We start from the raw sequence: 15,687 nt of genomic DNA, 5'->3' as shown, positions 1-15,687 counted from the left end.
ACATAAACATTTATATATACATTCACATAAAACTAAAGGTGTGTATAAACAAAATAGTCTTACTAATAAATTTAAGTCATCAATCGGCTTAACTATTCTTGTTGGATTGGCAAGATGTCCTCCCGATCCTTTGCAACAATTTGACTACTAGTAACTTTGTCATTTAGTTCATTCTACGAAACAAACCAATGATAGATTAAATTAGTAACTTGTAACAACACTTAAAAAAATTTCTTACTTTGCTTTAAAACACTCACATCTCTTTCTTCAATTTTTTTGTCCAAATTATCTTCGACAAGAGTCTTCTTCGTTTCTCGTGCTCTGATCCAAATTTCATATCCATCTACATCTTCCACTCCTAGTTCTTTTTTCTAGGACATCAAACATAATTGAAGTTTAATTATTAAATTTTCCTAAGTCTAACAAAATTTCGGCAGCATAACAACTGCATTTTAACATCTCCAAAAATTTTAAAATCTGTAAATAACACACAAAATATATCGACATAGTGTACAAATTGAAAAAGAAAAACAATTAATAAAATCTATAAAAAATTGGCAGAGTTTCCTTTGTTTTTGTAGCATATCCCAATTTTATAATTATATATAAATTCAACACAAACAAACACAAAATCAACATACATAATTCCATCCTTATATCACCGCCAACAACAAATTTCCCAGAACCTACTTCACTAAAGTAAAACATGCAAGATTTAACTCTAATTTTATAAATAAATATTGCAATAGTAATAAATAAAATTTAAAGATTACTCACCTCCAATATTACTCTTGAAGTCACCCAAAATCAATACCGAATTGGCAACTAAATCAACAACCCTACTAAAAAGCTTAAACAAAAATAAATAAAAATCAATTACATAATTAATTAAACTAGCTACATAATCATCAAACAACATATCAAGCTAGCTAGTTATAGAAAACAAAAAACAAATGTCACTAATAATCCAAACATTTCAAGTTATAACATTGGCAACAACATTACTTATTGAAGCTATGTTTAGAAATTTAAATAGCAAGTCACAACAATTTTTAAATTTTACTAATATATATATATATAATTAATAAAATTATATAAAATAACAAAATAAAAAAAATATAACACAAATATACTAAAAAACAAGTATTAAATTCGAAATAATATAAAAAAATTAACACAAACAAAGTTTTAAGGTAACAAACCTTCTTTGATGCTCAAAATAACCTCTAAATCAATATTAGCAACTCTAAAACCTATATATAATAAACACATTATATCTATAAGAAAAAAATCTGAAAATATTATTGAAAATAAAAAAAAAATCATACAAACAAAGATTTAGTGATTCATACCTTTTTTGAAGCTCAAGAACTTATTTTAATGTAAGAAAACCAGCCAAAGTCCAATAACAATACCCATTTTCGAACCCTAAAAATACCCACCCAAAGTCTTTATTTTCTTCCTCAAAAATAAAAATGGAACTAATATTTCTGTTTTTAAGTAAGAAAAATGGTTTCAAATAGTAAAAAAAACATAAAAAATGGTATATTTTGTGAAACCCTCATGGGAGTACGACAACAATGGAGGTTTTATGGGTTTGGCGTTTGGGATTTTTGCTTCAGAGAGACGAATGAGCCATGGGAGCTATATATTAAGGGTATTAAAACTCTTTCACTTCGGTTCTTATACAAAAACCGAAGTAGAAGGGATACTTTCTACTTCGGTTTTTGTATAAGAACTGAAGTAAAAGCCTTCAGGGCCGCGTTTGGTTGCTCCACTTTTCACTTCGGTTTTTTCATAAAAACCGAAGTAAAAAGCCCCGATTTAGTGTGCAAACCAAACATGGCCATTGTCTATTTTCTATTTTAACTTCGTTTTTTTAAGAAACCGAAGTAATAGCCTTTTTTTTTATGTACTACCATTCCTAAAAGCGAAGTAAAAACCCATTGAAAGGCTTTTACTTCAGTTTTTTTATATTCTATGTGTAAAAAATGAAGTAAAAGCCTATATTTCTAGTAGTGGAAATTAATTGAGTAAAATATCATAACATGAGACTTAAAATCCTCTTTTAATTTCATAAAAATTAACATATTTATCAAGAACATTATTTATGCATGCAACTCATCTTTTTAGCAACTTTTACCCAATTATTTACAAAAACACAACAAGCTTAATTCTTTATAAAACTCAATTTTTGTCTCAAAAATTACATAAAATCATACATGCTTAAAATCTCATTATACTCTTATAATATGCACGATTCTAATATCACTAACATATTCACATGAATCCTTTTAAAAACCATTTGTTGCAATTCCATGAAAACCAACAAAACACTATCAATAAAATAACATATAGTAATTTATAAGCACCATATTCACATATGCCTTATATTAACCTAACATGTTTCTATCATTATTTTCATGCATCTTATAATTTAATCATTCAAAATATAACATGCATCTAACAAAATTTCATGATCAAGATATCAAGATTGCCACTTATTCTCTTACCCATATAACATAGGTCCTAAAACATGGATCTAATATATTGTAAATCACACAACATATCAAGAACACCCTTGGGTGTACCTAGGCCGAAATCACCAAACATGCACTCATAGATTATCACAATTTTTTTATGCATAGCAAAATCAACATCACAACCCTTTAACACAAATCATACTCTCACAATATCCAAATCCTATACATCAATCCTACCAAAATCAACCATTAGCATTATTAACAAAACCTCATAGACAACCCATCAAAAACAAATATAAGGGCTAAGAAAAGGCCATTACCTCTCTTGATTGTAAAATCAAGAACACAAAAGATCAATACCCAAACTCCACACCCTTGTTCAAGCCTTCTCCTTCCTTCTTCCTTTCTTTCTTTCTTCCTCTCTCTCTCTCTCTCTACACGCCACTCTCTCTCTCTCTCTCTAGGTCACGGCAGCCACACACAAGAGCAATGGCTCTTCTCTCCTTTCATAACCCTTTTATCAAAAATCCTCCCATAAAGTCTCCCCTAACACAATAAGGTAAGTTTCCATTTCCCATTTATTTTCTCTTAATTCCTCTTTATTTTAAAAAGGCATAAAGGAACAAAATGATCATGCCTATCCCCAAAATAATTATGGTCTTCAATTTTTGATTTTTATCATTTTAAGGAAATCCTTCCTTTCCCACTAGGTCACACGCCCAAACACCCTATTTCCCTTTTCTTTTCCTCTTTTTTTTTTTATAAATAAATTAACCCAATAAAATCTAAAATAAGGAAGTATAAAATGTGTAGAAAAATCTACACATGTGCACCATGCTACCATGCACTAGCACACACTAAATCACTAGGGTGCATTACTATCTATCATGCACCTTAGTGCATTCCACCATAGCTCACATAATTACCTCATTTGTCACACTTAATTAAAATGTAACACTAATAGTAAAATAACATGTTACACAATTATTCACTTATTAAAATTAATTAACCAAACAATTCTAACAATTTAATAAAATAATAAACAATCAAATAAAACAAATAATCAACCAAATAAAATAACAACACTTAAATAAAACAATTCATCACAATTAACATTTAAATCAAATAAATCACAAAATTTAAATAATCAAAAAAAAAAAAATTGGTGCACTACACTGTCACACTGTTTTCCTTTCTCCCATAATTGCGGGAGAGGCAGATAAATAAGAAAAAATTAAGATTTATTGAGGAGAATACACACCAATACAAAAATCAATTGTGTATGAATTCTGTATTAACTGAATAACCAAAAAAAAAATAATACCAGTACAACCTTTTCTCTTACTAGTGGATTACACAACAGGAGGTAACCCTCTCCCTTGCCCATAATCCCTTCCCATGAGAAAGGCAAAATTTGACCTGATGTTCTGCGACATGAAACCAAATGACTAACAACTACCAATTAAACTAGCTAGCACCTTCTCAGTAAAACCTTTACAAAGCCAACATCACAACGAAGTTATTGGATTATGCATACCAAAAAACAAAAAGTGCTACTCCTAATCAACAAAAAAAGGAGCAACATGTAATTTTTAAACGTTGAAGCCAAAGTGTGATAAATTGCCAAATCCACATGCAGGCAACACCCAGCACAAACAATTTCTTTAGCATCTCACCTGCTTCTTCCCCTGCTTTGAAAGACCTAAGTGAGTGAGAACATCCTTAAGCTCTTTTATTCTAAAATATGCCAACTTTTCCTGCAACAAAAACAAACACATCAATAAACCTTGAATGCAACATCAACAATTCAACGTACAAACACTTTCAAATAATTTCATCACAAAATAATTTCAACACCCAAATGATTGAAATAGAGAAGTACCTGAGAGCCAGCAAGCTCCTCAAACTGCTTGACCCAATCATCCATCATAGCATTATTACCCACGTCCGGAACAGGTGGCCTGGCAAATAATATTGAGCATAACATTTTCTTACTCAATATACAATACTCAGATTCAAGAAATCCACAGATAATAACAAGATTCAAAAAGAAGATATACCTAGATTCAAGAACAAACATTTGATGTGGTAAACAACATATGAAAATTAAACACTGTAAAAAATTAATACCCTCATACGAAGACTGCGTCCACCACAAATGGCAAGGTCAGCCACCAAAAGAGCACATATATATTACTCGGAGATCGTGAGCTCAAGCATCGCCGCACCCACGTCATAGACCCACCGCCGCAAGCACCGTTGCACCCACGAGCGAGCCACGCCGTAGACCCACGAGTCAGGGAGGCAGAGAGAAAGAAAGAAAGATTGAACGAGAGAGTTCTGAGAGAGAAAGATAGAGCATGAGAGAGAAACAGAGGAGGCGTAGGGTTATTAGGGATTTTTTGCTTTTGTCTTTCATTTGGCGCCTAAGTATAATTTACCGCCTAAAATTTTTAGTCGGGTCAAACAATAGCTTTTTTTAAAATATGCTATATTTTAATGTAATATATGGGCATAATTGTTGTAGTGATGCTTATCACATAATCATGCATTTAATCATTTAAATCACAAAAAAATTAATATTTTTGAAAAACTCTTACGAAGGCCCACAAAAGGGCAAAAACCTATTAACAACCCAACCTCACTCGAAACCCACTCACCCAATCCGATCCCACATAAACCCGAAACTCGAAAATCACCTAAAATCCGAAAAAAATTCGAGCAAATTCGGTGCGCCATTTTCCCACCCAAAATTCACAAAATCAGAACCCGATGAACCTAAAAGCTGACTCGTCTGCACCCAGCTAATAGAGACTAATTAAATTGAGTTGAGATCAATGGGCTCCAAAACTCTGGGCACAATCACATAAACTCTGGGCCTCCAAAACAACTTTTACCCACACAGACCCATACTTATCAGCCACGTATGGTAACAGACTAGCGTATGATTAGTGGACTTAATCAACCTAACGTTGGAACTTTATAATACGTAACCGTTAACTCCGTTCTAATTCCAAACCTCTACAAAACCATATATATATCTCTATATATAATAAGTGTGTAGATAACAGAAATTCTTGGTTTTAATGGTTTTTTATTTTTTAAAGGTTAAGTTTAACGGAATATTCTTATGTTTAACAGAATATTCTTATATTTAAACACTTAAACTTAAATTAAAAAAAATTAAAGTATGATATTTTTTAGATGTTTTACAATGATAATTATTTAAAAATAATATACAATTAAACAAATTAAAATATGATATTTTTTTAGATATTTTACAATGATAATTATTTTAAAATAATAAATAATTAAATAAATTAAATATGATATTTTTGAGATATTTTTTAATGATAATTATTTAAAAATAATAAAATCATATATTTTATAACTTCAATAAAATTTAATTAAACTTAAACTCACTTATTATAATAATATTATATTAAACATGTAATATAATTTACTGTGAATTAGCAACAAATTGTTTTTTAAAAAAAAAACTAGCAAGAAACTTAAATTTAAAATCCACGCATAATATTTAATATTACATTAAATATATAATGTAATCTATTGTTCTCACTTCCAAATTCAAAAACTAGAACAAACATAAACTTCAACAAAAATAAATAAATTATTTAATTAAATTTGATAAAAATAATTAATAAATTCTATAAATAAAACTAAGCAAACTTGCATATTGCACGTTGTTTGTATCTAGATATATAATATAATATCAATTAGTAACAAATTGATTTTTTTTTTAAAAACTAGCAAGAAACTTAAATTTAAAATACATGTATAATATTTAATATTATATTAAACATACAATATATAATTGTCACTTCTAAATTCAAAAACTAGAACAAACATAAACTTAAACAAAAATAAATAAATTATTTAATTAAAATATGATATTTATTTGAAATTTATATGACATTAATATAAATTTAATAAAAATAATTAATAAATTCTATAAATAAAACTAAGCAAACGTGTATATTACATGTTGCTTATATCTAGTATATATATATATATATACCAATACTTCAAAATCTAAATAATTGGACTTTTTTTTTTCTGGTCGTTAATTCGTCGAACCCTCTCCTTTCAAGGTTGGATCGTTTAGGTTTCCTTGTGAGTATATAATTTTTGTTATCTTTAATCTAATATGTTTGATAATTTCACTTTTGTAATGGAAAAAATGTATACATGAATTTGTTTTATGATTAGATAAAATATTTGGAAAGGAAAACAATGTTTGAAGGATCGGAAAGTAGAAGCAGCAACAGTAATAATAATAACCATAATATTAATAATATTGGATTTTCTGGAGGAGTAATGGAAAGAAATAATGGTTGTATACCAATGGAGATGGCGTTAAAGGGAACTCTGTTTAAGGGGTCTTTGATTGATCGTGTTGTATCTCTTGAGAGCAGGCTTTTTCAGGTGATGATATGTTTTGTCTTCATTTCTTATATAAAAAATATATATTTAATTATATATCGATCATGTATGTGCCTCCAAGCTAGTTAGCTAGTTCTCTCTAAATCCCATAGAAACTTAGAGTATTAAAATATATACTAAGTTTTATATTATATTACATGCAAGAGCTTCTCTATTTTGTCTCTCTATTATTTAAATACTATATTTCATTTCAAATATTTTCTATAACTATTAATAATATCCAAATATCTTTTAATATTTACAATATCTAACTATATATATAATATCACATAATTATATTATAATTTAAATTTATCTAAATTTATAAGATGAATTAAAATATCAATTAATCTAAAAAAATTACAATTTTTTTTAACATAAATAGGTTCATTTAATTGACTTCATAATACTTAATATGTTGTGTAGAAGTGAAAAATTAATAAAATATTATTTTGAATGATGAATAATAAATATTAGATATAATTTTGTATTATAGATCTATCTAAAAATATTTGTAAAATGAATCATCTATATGCCTCTTTTTACTTAGTTTTTGCTATTTCTTTTCAATTTGGGGGTAATATATCTCACAATTGGGAGTGCTTTTAGATTTTACAATTAGAATCTACAACAATATTGTCAGTGTAGTAAGTTATATATCTTAATACTAACACCATATATTCCCATATAATAAACAATTAAATTGTTATTTATATATATACAATGGTAAACATGTTTTTTGTACTTTCATTTCGTTTCTTAGTGACAACAGTTTTACTATTATTACACGTCTGTATTTTCCTTTACGAATAACCATGTATGCAATGCAATGTTATTTACTACGGGCCTGTTTGGTAAACATTTTTTAAACAATTTTCTATTTAAACAAAAATAAGAAACACGTTCGGTAAAATATTTTTACTTTTATTTTTTAAAAATTTTAAAAATTTATAAAATTTTGAAAACAACATTTTATCACTTTTAAAAAATTTTAAATTTTTTTTCAGATGGTTCTTTCTCATTTTTTCACGATTAGGGTTCAACCTCCTCAATGTTCAGCCTCCTCCATGGCTATTCTTGCCCTCCATGACCTCCTCTCTTCCACATGTGAGTTCTCACTCTCTTCTCCATTACTCTTTCTCTCACTTTCTCACGTTATTTGATTTTTGCCAGAATTTTTTTGATTTATTTTTGTTTATGTGATGGGTATATTTGGATTTCTTCTCTGATCAGAAATCAATCGATGATTTCCATTTTCTTTGCCTGCTTGTTTGAATTTGGCCTTTGTCTTGGTTCTCACCACACTCTGCTCAGTTACATGGTGCTTCTTCTCCATCACTGTTGAAGGCTATCACTCTTATGTGCATGCTTCTTCTTCTTAACCTCATTTTTCTTTTTTTCAATTGCCTTCTCATCTGGTTTTTGACATCTCTTGTCTGATATGTTTCCTTGCACTGCATTGTACCGTGTGATGTACTTGATTAAATTGATGGGTTCATAATGCTTTGTTAATTTATAATATACAATGTTGTACTCTAGTATTAAAACTCTCTGACTTGTTCTGAAACCTTTTGCTTGTTCCAATAGGACAAGGGACTTGTTCTAAAGGATTTGGCTCTTGTCGTTGGATCACACAACAAGTATGCCCAACTATCTCTTTCTTCTTTTATTTTTCTTTTATTTATTTATGAATCAGGATTAGGAATTTAAGGTAGAGTTTTGATCTGGGGTTTGAAAGATTGAGTATTGTTGTGTTATATATGGGATTCTGGTTTTGATCTATGTTTTGATTCAGCATACTTGAATGACTACTTTTATGTCCTTTTTCATGCCTCCAACTGTTCTCATAGGCCACTTGGCTATAGCTGTAGGGGGAAAATATCATTTTAGCAGTAACAAAGCCAGCCTTGATGTCACTCCTAGGACTTAGAATTGTTTCACTAACAAAGAATTGGGATCTTGCAAGAGTTTTGTAAACAAATTCTTGTTCGAATTCAAAATCTCTAAAGCATCCAATAACTGGTTAGACTGCTGGTTTATTCCATCTCTGTTGAGGTACTTCCCTTCAATAAATTTCTGATTCACAATTGCCTCAGCATATTGACAATTCTATTGTGCTCAATTACAATCACAATAGTTATATCATATGCTTATTTGAAGGTTGCATAACAAACACTGATTTTGTTTGATTATAATTAAGGAAAAACCCCAATTAGTGACTTTAAACCAAATATGGGTGTAATTTTACAGCGAGTGAAACCAGCTTTCAATATGAGTTTTTCCCAATCTTTCTGGCTTCTCTCTCTCCCAGGGAGACAGACTATAATTAATAAATCAAAAGTGAGCTTAGCTTCCAATACTTCCTGTTCATCTGTTGTGTTGTCTATTACAATGTCTATAATCACAACCTTTCCTCCATTGCTTGGAATAACTTCTCTACAATTCTTCAAAATCGTCAGGCTTTCATCATCACTACAACCACGTAGAAGAGACTATATATATATATATATATATAAAACAGTTAAGATATAGTTTTATACACCGAAATTCTTACAAAAAAATAAATAAACAATAGCACTGTATATGTATATATAACATTAATGTTATGGCAAACAAACACCTTGAGTAGAATTGCATCAGCTTTGAGGGATTTCTTGAAACATGTCACCCTCAATAAATTTCAAGTTTTCAGTATTAGGCAAATCAGCATCCACATGTGATAGTTCAAGCACTGAGCATTTCAGGTGAGGAAATGCTTCAATGAGAATCTTACAGACGACTCCTGTATTGCCGCCCACATCGACCAATGAAGTTAGTCCCTCAAAAACAGGCTTGAAATCTTTGATAACAGCCTTCAACATTCCTGAATCACTGGCCATTGCATCATTCAAAAGGTCACCGGATTCAGTGTTCTTTCCCCAATAATCATAAAAGCTCATCCGATCATGAGCTAACTGAAATGACATTGTTGGACTTGGAGTTGCATCTTTCTACTGGAACCAACTTCCAAGTATGCATCTCCTTCTTCTTCATTTTGGTTACTGACTTTTTGTACTGTGATTAATCTTGTTGAGCTCATCATAGTTGACAAAATCGATATTTTTGCAACCGCAGCCTCTCCTTTTTTTGAGACGCGCCTTTTTACCAATTCCTTTTCCTAATTCTACCTTATCTACAGGTTTAGCCACTGCATTTTTATAAAGAAGGTGCTTCTGTTTTGCTGAATCAATTCGACTGTAAATAGGAACATGACAATGTCCTTGATCTGTTCCACTCGCCTTTCAATGATTCCTACCTAAATAACCATGTTCAGTAGTAGAGTGCATATACTTTTTATGCATCTGCTTCTCAGTCATTGAATCATCTTCCCTTCTAAGCTTGTTTTCATTTGGCATACTGGGCCCAACAAAGTTCTCATTTCTATCCTGAAACAATTGAAGATGTCATTACTAAGTATTGACTTCTATAAAATTTGGCAATATTACATTTTGTTACATACAAAAAAAAAAAAAAAAAGAGATTAAAGTACTTAATCATTGATAGAATCTTACCAAAACCTTCTCTTTTGAACAGCTTCTAATCTGAAATCATCTTCCTTGTTACTTGAATTAATGAGATTACAGTACTTAATCATTGATAGAATCATGCTTATTCCTTAGCTATGAAACTTTACTTTTCATTCACCTACATTTGCAAATTTTCATCGTCAGTCGGAAAAATAAAAAGAAATCGAAACCACAGCACTAAGAACCAAAGAAGATTAATTATGCAGAATCCATATATGAGACCTTCACAAATACAAATTGTAAGAGAATAAAATACAAAAAGACCAGAGTCTTTTTCAAATGAATATTGACAAAATGTTATGGTCTCTGCAAGTAGTAATTTGAGGTGCATAACAACAAAACAGAGAAAACATCCAAAAACTTTCAAATTCAAAAACCACTTTGTCCCTTTATGAGAATGAATGATCTAAAAAAGTGCTGTTTTAGAGAAAAAGATAAGTGATTTGGGTCTCAATGATTTTGAGTGGTTTTCACCTTGAAAACCTGAGATTAGTCAATTATATTTAAAACAAATGTATTGAGACCTTTAGGCAATTATATTGAGAGAGATGAGTACCTGAAACAACCTTGTACTCTGCTTTTCTTTAGAATGGTATAAAGCTTTTTGCTTGAACTGAAAAAAGTGATAAATATATGTATACTTTAAGGAGATGAGACCTTTAGGCTTTAACCATATCAATCTTGAAGTCTTCACTTTCATTTCCAAGATCCCTTTTCAAAATGTTAAACTATGTGCCAAATGTTATGTATACATAAAAATCACATAAACAGCCAATAAAAAATTGACCCTCATTCAAGTTTTGATAAAAAAAACATAAATGGCATGTACTGGTGGACCTCTCACAAGTCACAACTAAAAATTTCTTAAGTTATACGTACTTGAATATATTTGTTTGTGTTAATCTATTGACAATTAGTAGAAAAATATTGTTAAATATAGATATAGCTATAATTGGTGGGTATAGTAATGCTGGCACTTATTTTGTTGCTGAAATTTTAGACAAAATAAAGACACTAGTAAAAAATATAGAAGATCCAAATTAATGCTGGACATGCACTCAAAACCTAGTCTATATATATAGTCCACTATATGGAATGGAGTGGGTGTGTGAATATGTATGTATAATCTGTTTAGAAGAAAAAAACAAAGCGTGATATAAATGAATACAATAAATAAATAAGTAAAGAGGGTGTGACAGCTAGCTGCAGCAGCAGCAGTGGATATTAGGCTTTTACCATATCAATGTTGAAGTCTTCACCTTCCTTTGGCCCTCAATGTATATTCTAGATTCACTTCTCTTAGGATGGCTAAAATTCGACAAATTCGAGTTTTCATGAGCACTTTCTCACCTGGAAGCAGTTTCTTGTCTAATTCTTGTTTTGTTGACTTAGAATAATATATACAATTACAATTGAAAACTTTTATTCACTGTGTGTAAAAATTATGCTTATGAATGAAATCTATTTAGAAAGTTTAATATGTTTAAATTATGTTTTAAACATGCCTCTGCAATGTTGTTTATATTATGATTTTTAAGAGTGATTTTTTATTTTTGTTGTGTCTATTTTAAATATTTTATCTTGTTTGTTCTTGATCTGGTTAGTTTCTGGTATTTTTTTTGGATAGCAAATATATGACATAAATCTAATTTCTTATTATTGTTCTTGAAATGGTTGTTTATTTAGGAATAGTCTTGTATTTGCATTTAGAATTCTTATTGAATCCGTAGGTCTTACCTAGATGGTAGGTGTTGATAATGAAGTTCTTATTATTGAGAATAATGATGAGGCATCTGTTTGGACTCAAAAGCATGAAGAAATTTTCATTGAACTTATGGAAGAAGAAGTCTTAAAGGGAAATAAGAACACCACAACCTTTACCAAGCAATCATGGAAATATATAAAGGAAGAGCTTTGTGCACGAGCAAAAAGAAATTATAGTGATATGCAACTAATGAACAAATACAATCAATTAAAGCAAAAGCATAAGGATTTTAAGTCTTTACTGAAAGAGACTGGTATGGGATACAATGCAGTGACTGGAGAAGTTAGTGCGACAGATGAAGTTTGGGATAAACTTATTCGGGTAAAAATGATTTAAAATGGATTTTATGCTTGTTTTATTTTGATAGGTATTGGTATATTTTATCAATATAATTTCATTTGATGTAGGTTAACAAGTCTGCTAAAAGATTTAGAAAGAAAGGTTGTAAGTTTTATGAGAAATTATGCACTATCTTTGGTGATACTACTGCAACTGGTTCCAATGCTCATCCTTCAACTCGAAGTCCTTCTAATGATGGAGATAATAATGATGATGATGCAACGTCGATAAGTCCGTCTACTAGGAATGAAGAAAGTGGTTTTGATGAGGATGGTAGCAGAAGAAGAGGTAAATCAACAGCCACTTCGAACTCTCGATCAGTAAAAAGAGCAAAGTTCTCATCAGCTTTGGCAGATGCACTGGCAACATATAATGAAACTGCAAAGCGAAAGACAGAATTGATAGAGAGATCAATGGCAACATCTGCATCACATTACTTATTGGATGAGAGTGTTGAAGCTCTTAATCAAATTGATGGAATTAGTGGAGAAGTATACGCAAAAGCTATTGAGAAGTTTGAGAACGAGGTGTCCATATCATTATTTCTAAAGATGCCAGAGCATAGAAGAATAGATTGGTTGCTGACTTTGAAGTGAAAAAGTTTAGACTTTGTTTAGCTATGAACAAGATGACTTTATTTAGCTATTAACTTTAGTTTTGTTTAGCTTTTTACTGGATGACTTTGTTAAGCTATTGACTGGATGACTTTATTAGCTATTGACTGGATGACTTTGTTTAGCTATTGACTGGATGACTTGTTAGATATTGACTGGATGACTTTGTTTAGCTATTGACTAGATGACTTGTTTTGCCTATTTTGTTTTATGGTTTGACTTTGAATTTGAGTGTTTATATATTTTTATATATTGAATGTAAAATTTAAAAGTTTTTTCTACTATTAGGATAAAATGTCTTTAAACGTTGCTCGGTTCAACAAGGATAATTTACTGGACGATTCAGATGATGAGTTTGGAGAGATTTTGCTTGCGAGGAATATAATCAATTATATCTTTCTAAGCAACCTTGTAGAAATTCAGCTCTTTCAGGCCATGAATACGTTATGGAAGTATTGCACGGGCATTGGAGTAGGTGTTATGATTTGTTCAGAATAAACAAAGATGTCTTCAAATTATTTTGTGGTGTTCTAAAGGAAAAAATTTTATTGAAGAACTCACGATATCTGTCTGTTGAAGAACAAGTGGCTATGTTCTTATTTGTGATTGGCCATAATGAACGACATCGTGTGGTTGCTGAACGATTTCAACACTCCATCTCAACCACATCACATTATTTTAGGAAGGTTTTGAAGGCAATATGTTGTCTATCCAAAGAATTAATTACTCCACCTTCATTTGATGTAACTCCTCCACAAATTCCATTCGATCCAAGATACTATCCATTTTTTAAGGTACAAAAATTTGAATTATTATTTTTTCCTTTCTTTCAATATTCAATAAAAAAATTTAATAATTTATTTTGTATTTTAGAATTGTGTTGGAGCTATAGATGGGACTCATATTTCTGCGCATGTTCCAATTGATGAACAAATACCATATCGAGGTCGAAAAGTGGATACAACTCAGAACGTTATGTGTGTATGTTCATTTGACATGAAGTTCACATACGTTGTTCCTGGATGGGAAGGATCAGCTAATGATGCACGGATTCTTCTAGGATGTGCCACAAACCCAGATTATGGATTTCCAATGCCGCCCCAAGGTAAGTATTTATCAAACTTATTGTGTTGATTGACATTATTTTATATTAAACATCTATAAGTAAAAACTAACATAAATTATCATTGGATCAGGAAAATATTATCTTGTTGATTCTGGCTATACAAACATGCCTAGTTTTCTTTCACCATATCGAGGAGAAAGGTATCATTTGGGCCAGTACACAGATCTTAATCCCATAGGCAAAAAAGAGCTCTTCAATTATCGACACTCTTCCTTGAGAAATGTCATTGAGCGGTGTTTCGGCGTGTTGAAGGCTCGCTTTTCAATCCTAAAACAAATGCCTTCATATGATCTAAGAATACAAAAGTACATTGTCATTGCTTGCTGCGGGATTCACAATTTTATAAGGACAAATGCAGAAGCAGATGTATATTTTGATGGAGGTGAAGAAAATTCTGAAGTACAGGCCACTACTTTACAAAGCACGGATGAAACTTTGACTGATAGTGTAGAGTTCAGTATGTCTAGAACTCATATACTTGAAATGACTCATGTTCGTGATGAAATTGCTTATCATATATGGAGAGTTAGTCGACGATAGTGAGATTGAGTAAAGACATTAGTTGATTGTTACGACTCGTTTAATACTTTACTTTAAGTTTGGACAATTATCAGTACATACGTTTTTTATTTTACTATGTAAACTTTCTTGGATAAATATTAAGTTTTGAAATTTGAGATTACTTGAATATTATTAATATAATCTTTTTTTACTATAACTTTCTTATTTTTTATTTTAAAATAATAAATAGTGGTCACAAAAAATATTTTTATTTTTTAGTTTAGAAAATGAAAATAAAAAATAAAATTTCAAAAAAAAATATTTACCAAACATGTTTTTTTTTTTTTTTTTTTTAAACAAAAAATAAAAATAAAAGTTACACCACACATTTTTATTTTTATTTAAAAAAAAACAGAAAACAAAAATGGTTACCAAACGCATTTTTATTTTATAAAAATAAAAAAACATAAAACAAAAATATATTTTTATTTTTGAGTTTAAAAAATTTAAAAACAAAAATGTTACCAAACGCAACCTACATTATTACATTCATATTTCTCTTGCTGTTATTTCTTACAAACTTCGCTAAATGTCATGATTACTAGCTAGAATCTTTTAGGATCCAGCTGTTCTGTTTGGTTTTAAAAGTTTAACAAATACAAAATAATATTAAAATTTGTAAATTAATAACGCACCCGGGTTGGGTAAAATTTTTGTTTTTTAATTTTTTAAACACAAAAGTAGAAATATTACTTTGTTTTTATTTTTTTATTTAAAAAAAATAAAAATATGTTTAGTAATTATTTTTGTTTTTTATTTTTAAAAATAAAAAATAATAAACGTGTTTGAT

At 29.8% G+C, this 15,687-nt stretch overlaps 1 protein-coding gene across 6 annotated transcripts; it reads left to right on the top strand.

The window, feature by feature from the left end:
- The first annotated feature begins 7,903 nt into the window (after positions 1 to 7,903).
- On the top strand, positions 7,904 to 15,045 carry LOC133777891 (L10-interacting MYB domain-containing protein-like). Of its 6 annotated transcripts, XM_062217646.1 has the most exons (6): positions 7,915 to 8,033; positions 8,160 to 8,247; positions 8,514 to 8,566; positions 13,499 to 14,004; positions 14,084 to 14,315; positions 14,407 to 15,045. In XM_062217646.1, exons 4-6 carry the CDS (start codon positions 13,657 to 13,659, stop codon positions 14,874 to 14,876), a joined length of 1,050 nt encoding a protein of 349 aa, XP_062073630.1. In that variant the 5' UTR covers positions 7,915 to 8,033; positions 8,160 to 8,247; positions 8,514 to 8,566; positions 13,499 to 13,656; the 3' UTR covers positions 14,877 to 15,045. The 6 variants fall into 6 exon arrangements, with proteins under 6 accessions (XP_062073628.1, XP_062073630.1, XP_062073632.1 ...); XM_062217644.1 differs by lacking the exon at positions 8,160 to 8,247 and having other exon boundaries at positions 7,904 to 8,033; XM_062217645.1 differs by lacking the exon at positions 7,915 to 8,033 and having other exon boundaries at positions 8,041 to 8,247.
- The last annotated feature ends 642 nt before the right edge of the window (positions 15,046 to 15,687 follow it).

This window comes from Humulus lupulus, chromosome 5 (genome assembly GCF_963169125.1).
Source record: "Humulus lupulus chromosome 5, drHumLupu1.1, whole genome shotgun sequence".
In the NCBI taxonomy this organism is placed as follows: Eukaryota; Viridiplantae; Streptophyta; class Magnoliopsida; order Rosales; family Cannabaceae; genus Humulus; species Humulus lupulus.
This window is presented reverse-complemented; position numbering and strand designations above follow the sequence as displayed.

Coding starts and splice junctions, on each gene's coding strand:
- LOC133777891 (XM_062217644.1), top strand. CDS start 13,657: ATGGAAGTATTGCACGGGCATTGGAGTAGGTGTTATGATTTGTTCAGA. Junction 14,005..14,083: donor GATACTATCCATTTTTTAAG/GTACAAAAATTT, acceptor TTTGTATTTTAG/AATTGTGTTGGAGCTATAGA. Junction 14,316..14,406: donor ATTTCCAATGCCGCCCCAAG/GTAAGTATTTAT, acceptor TCATTGGATCAG/GAAAATATTATCTTGTTGAT.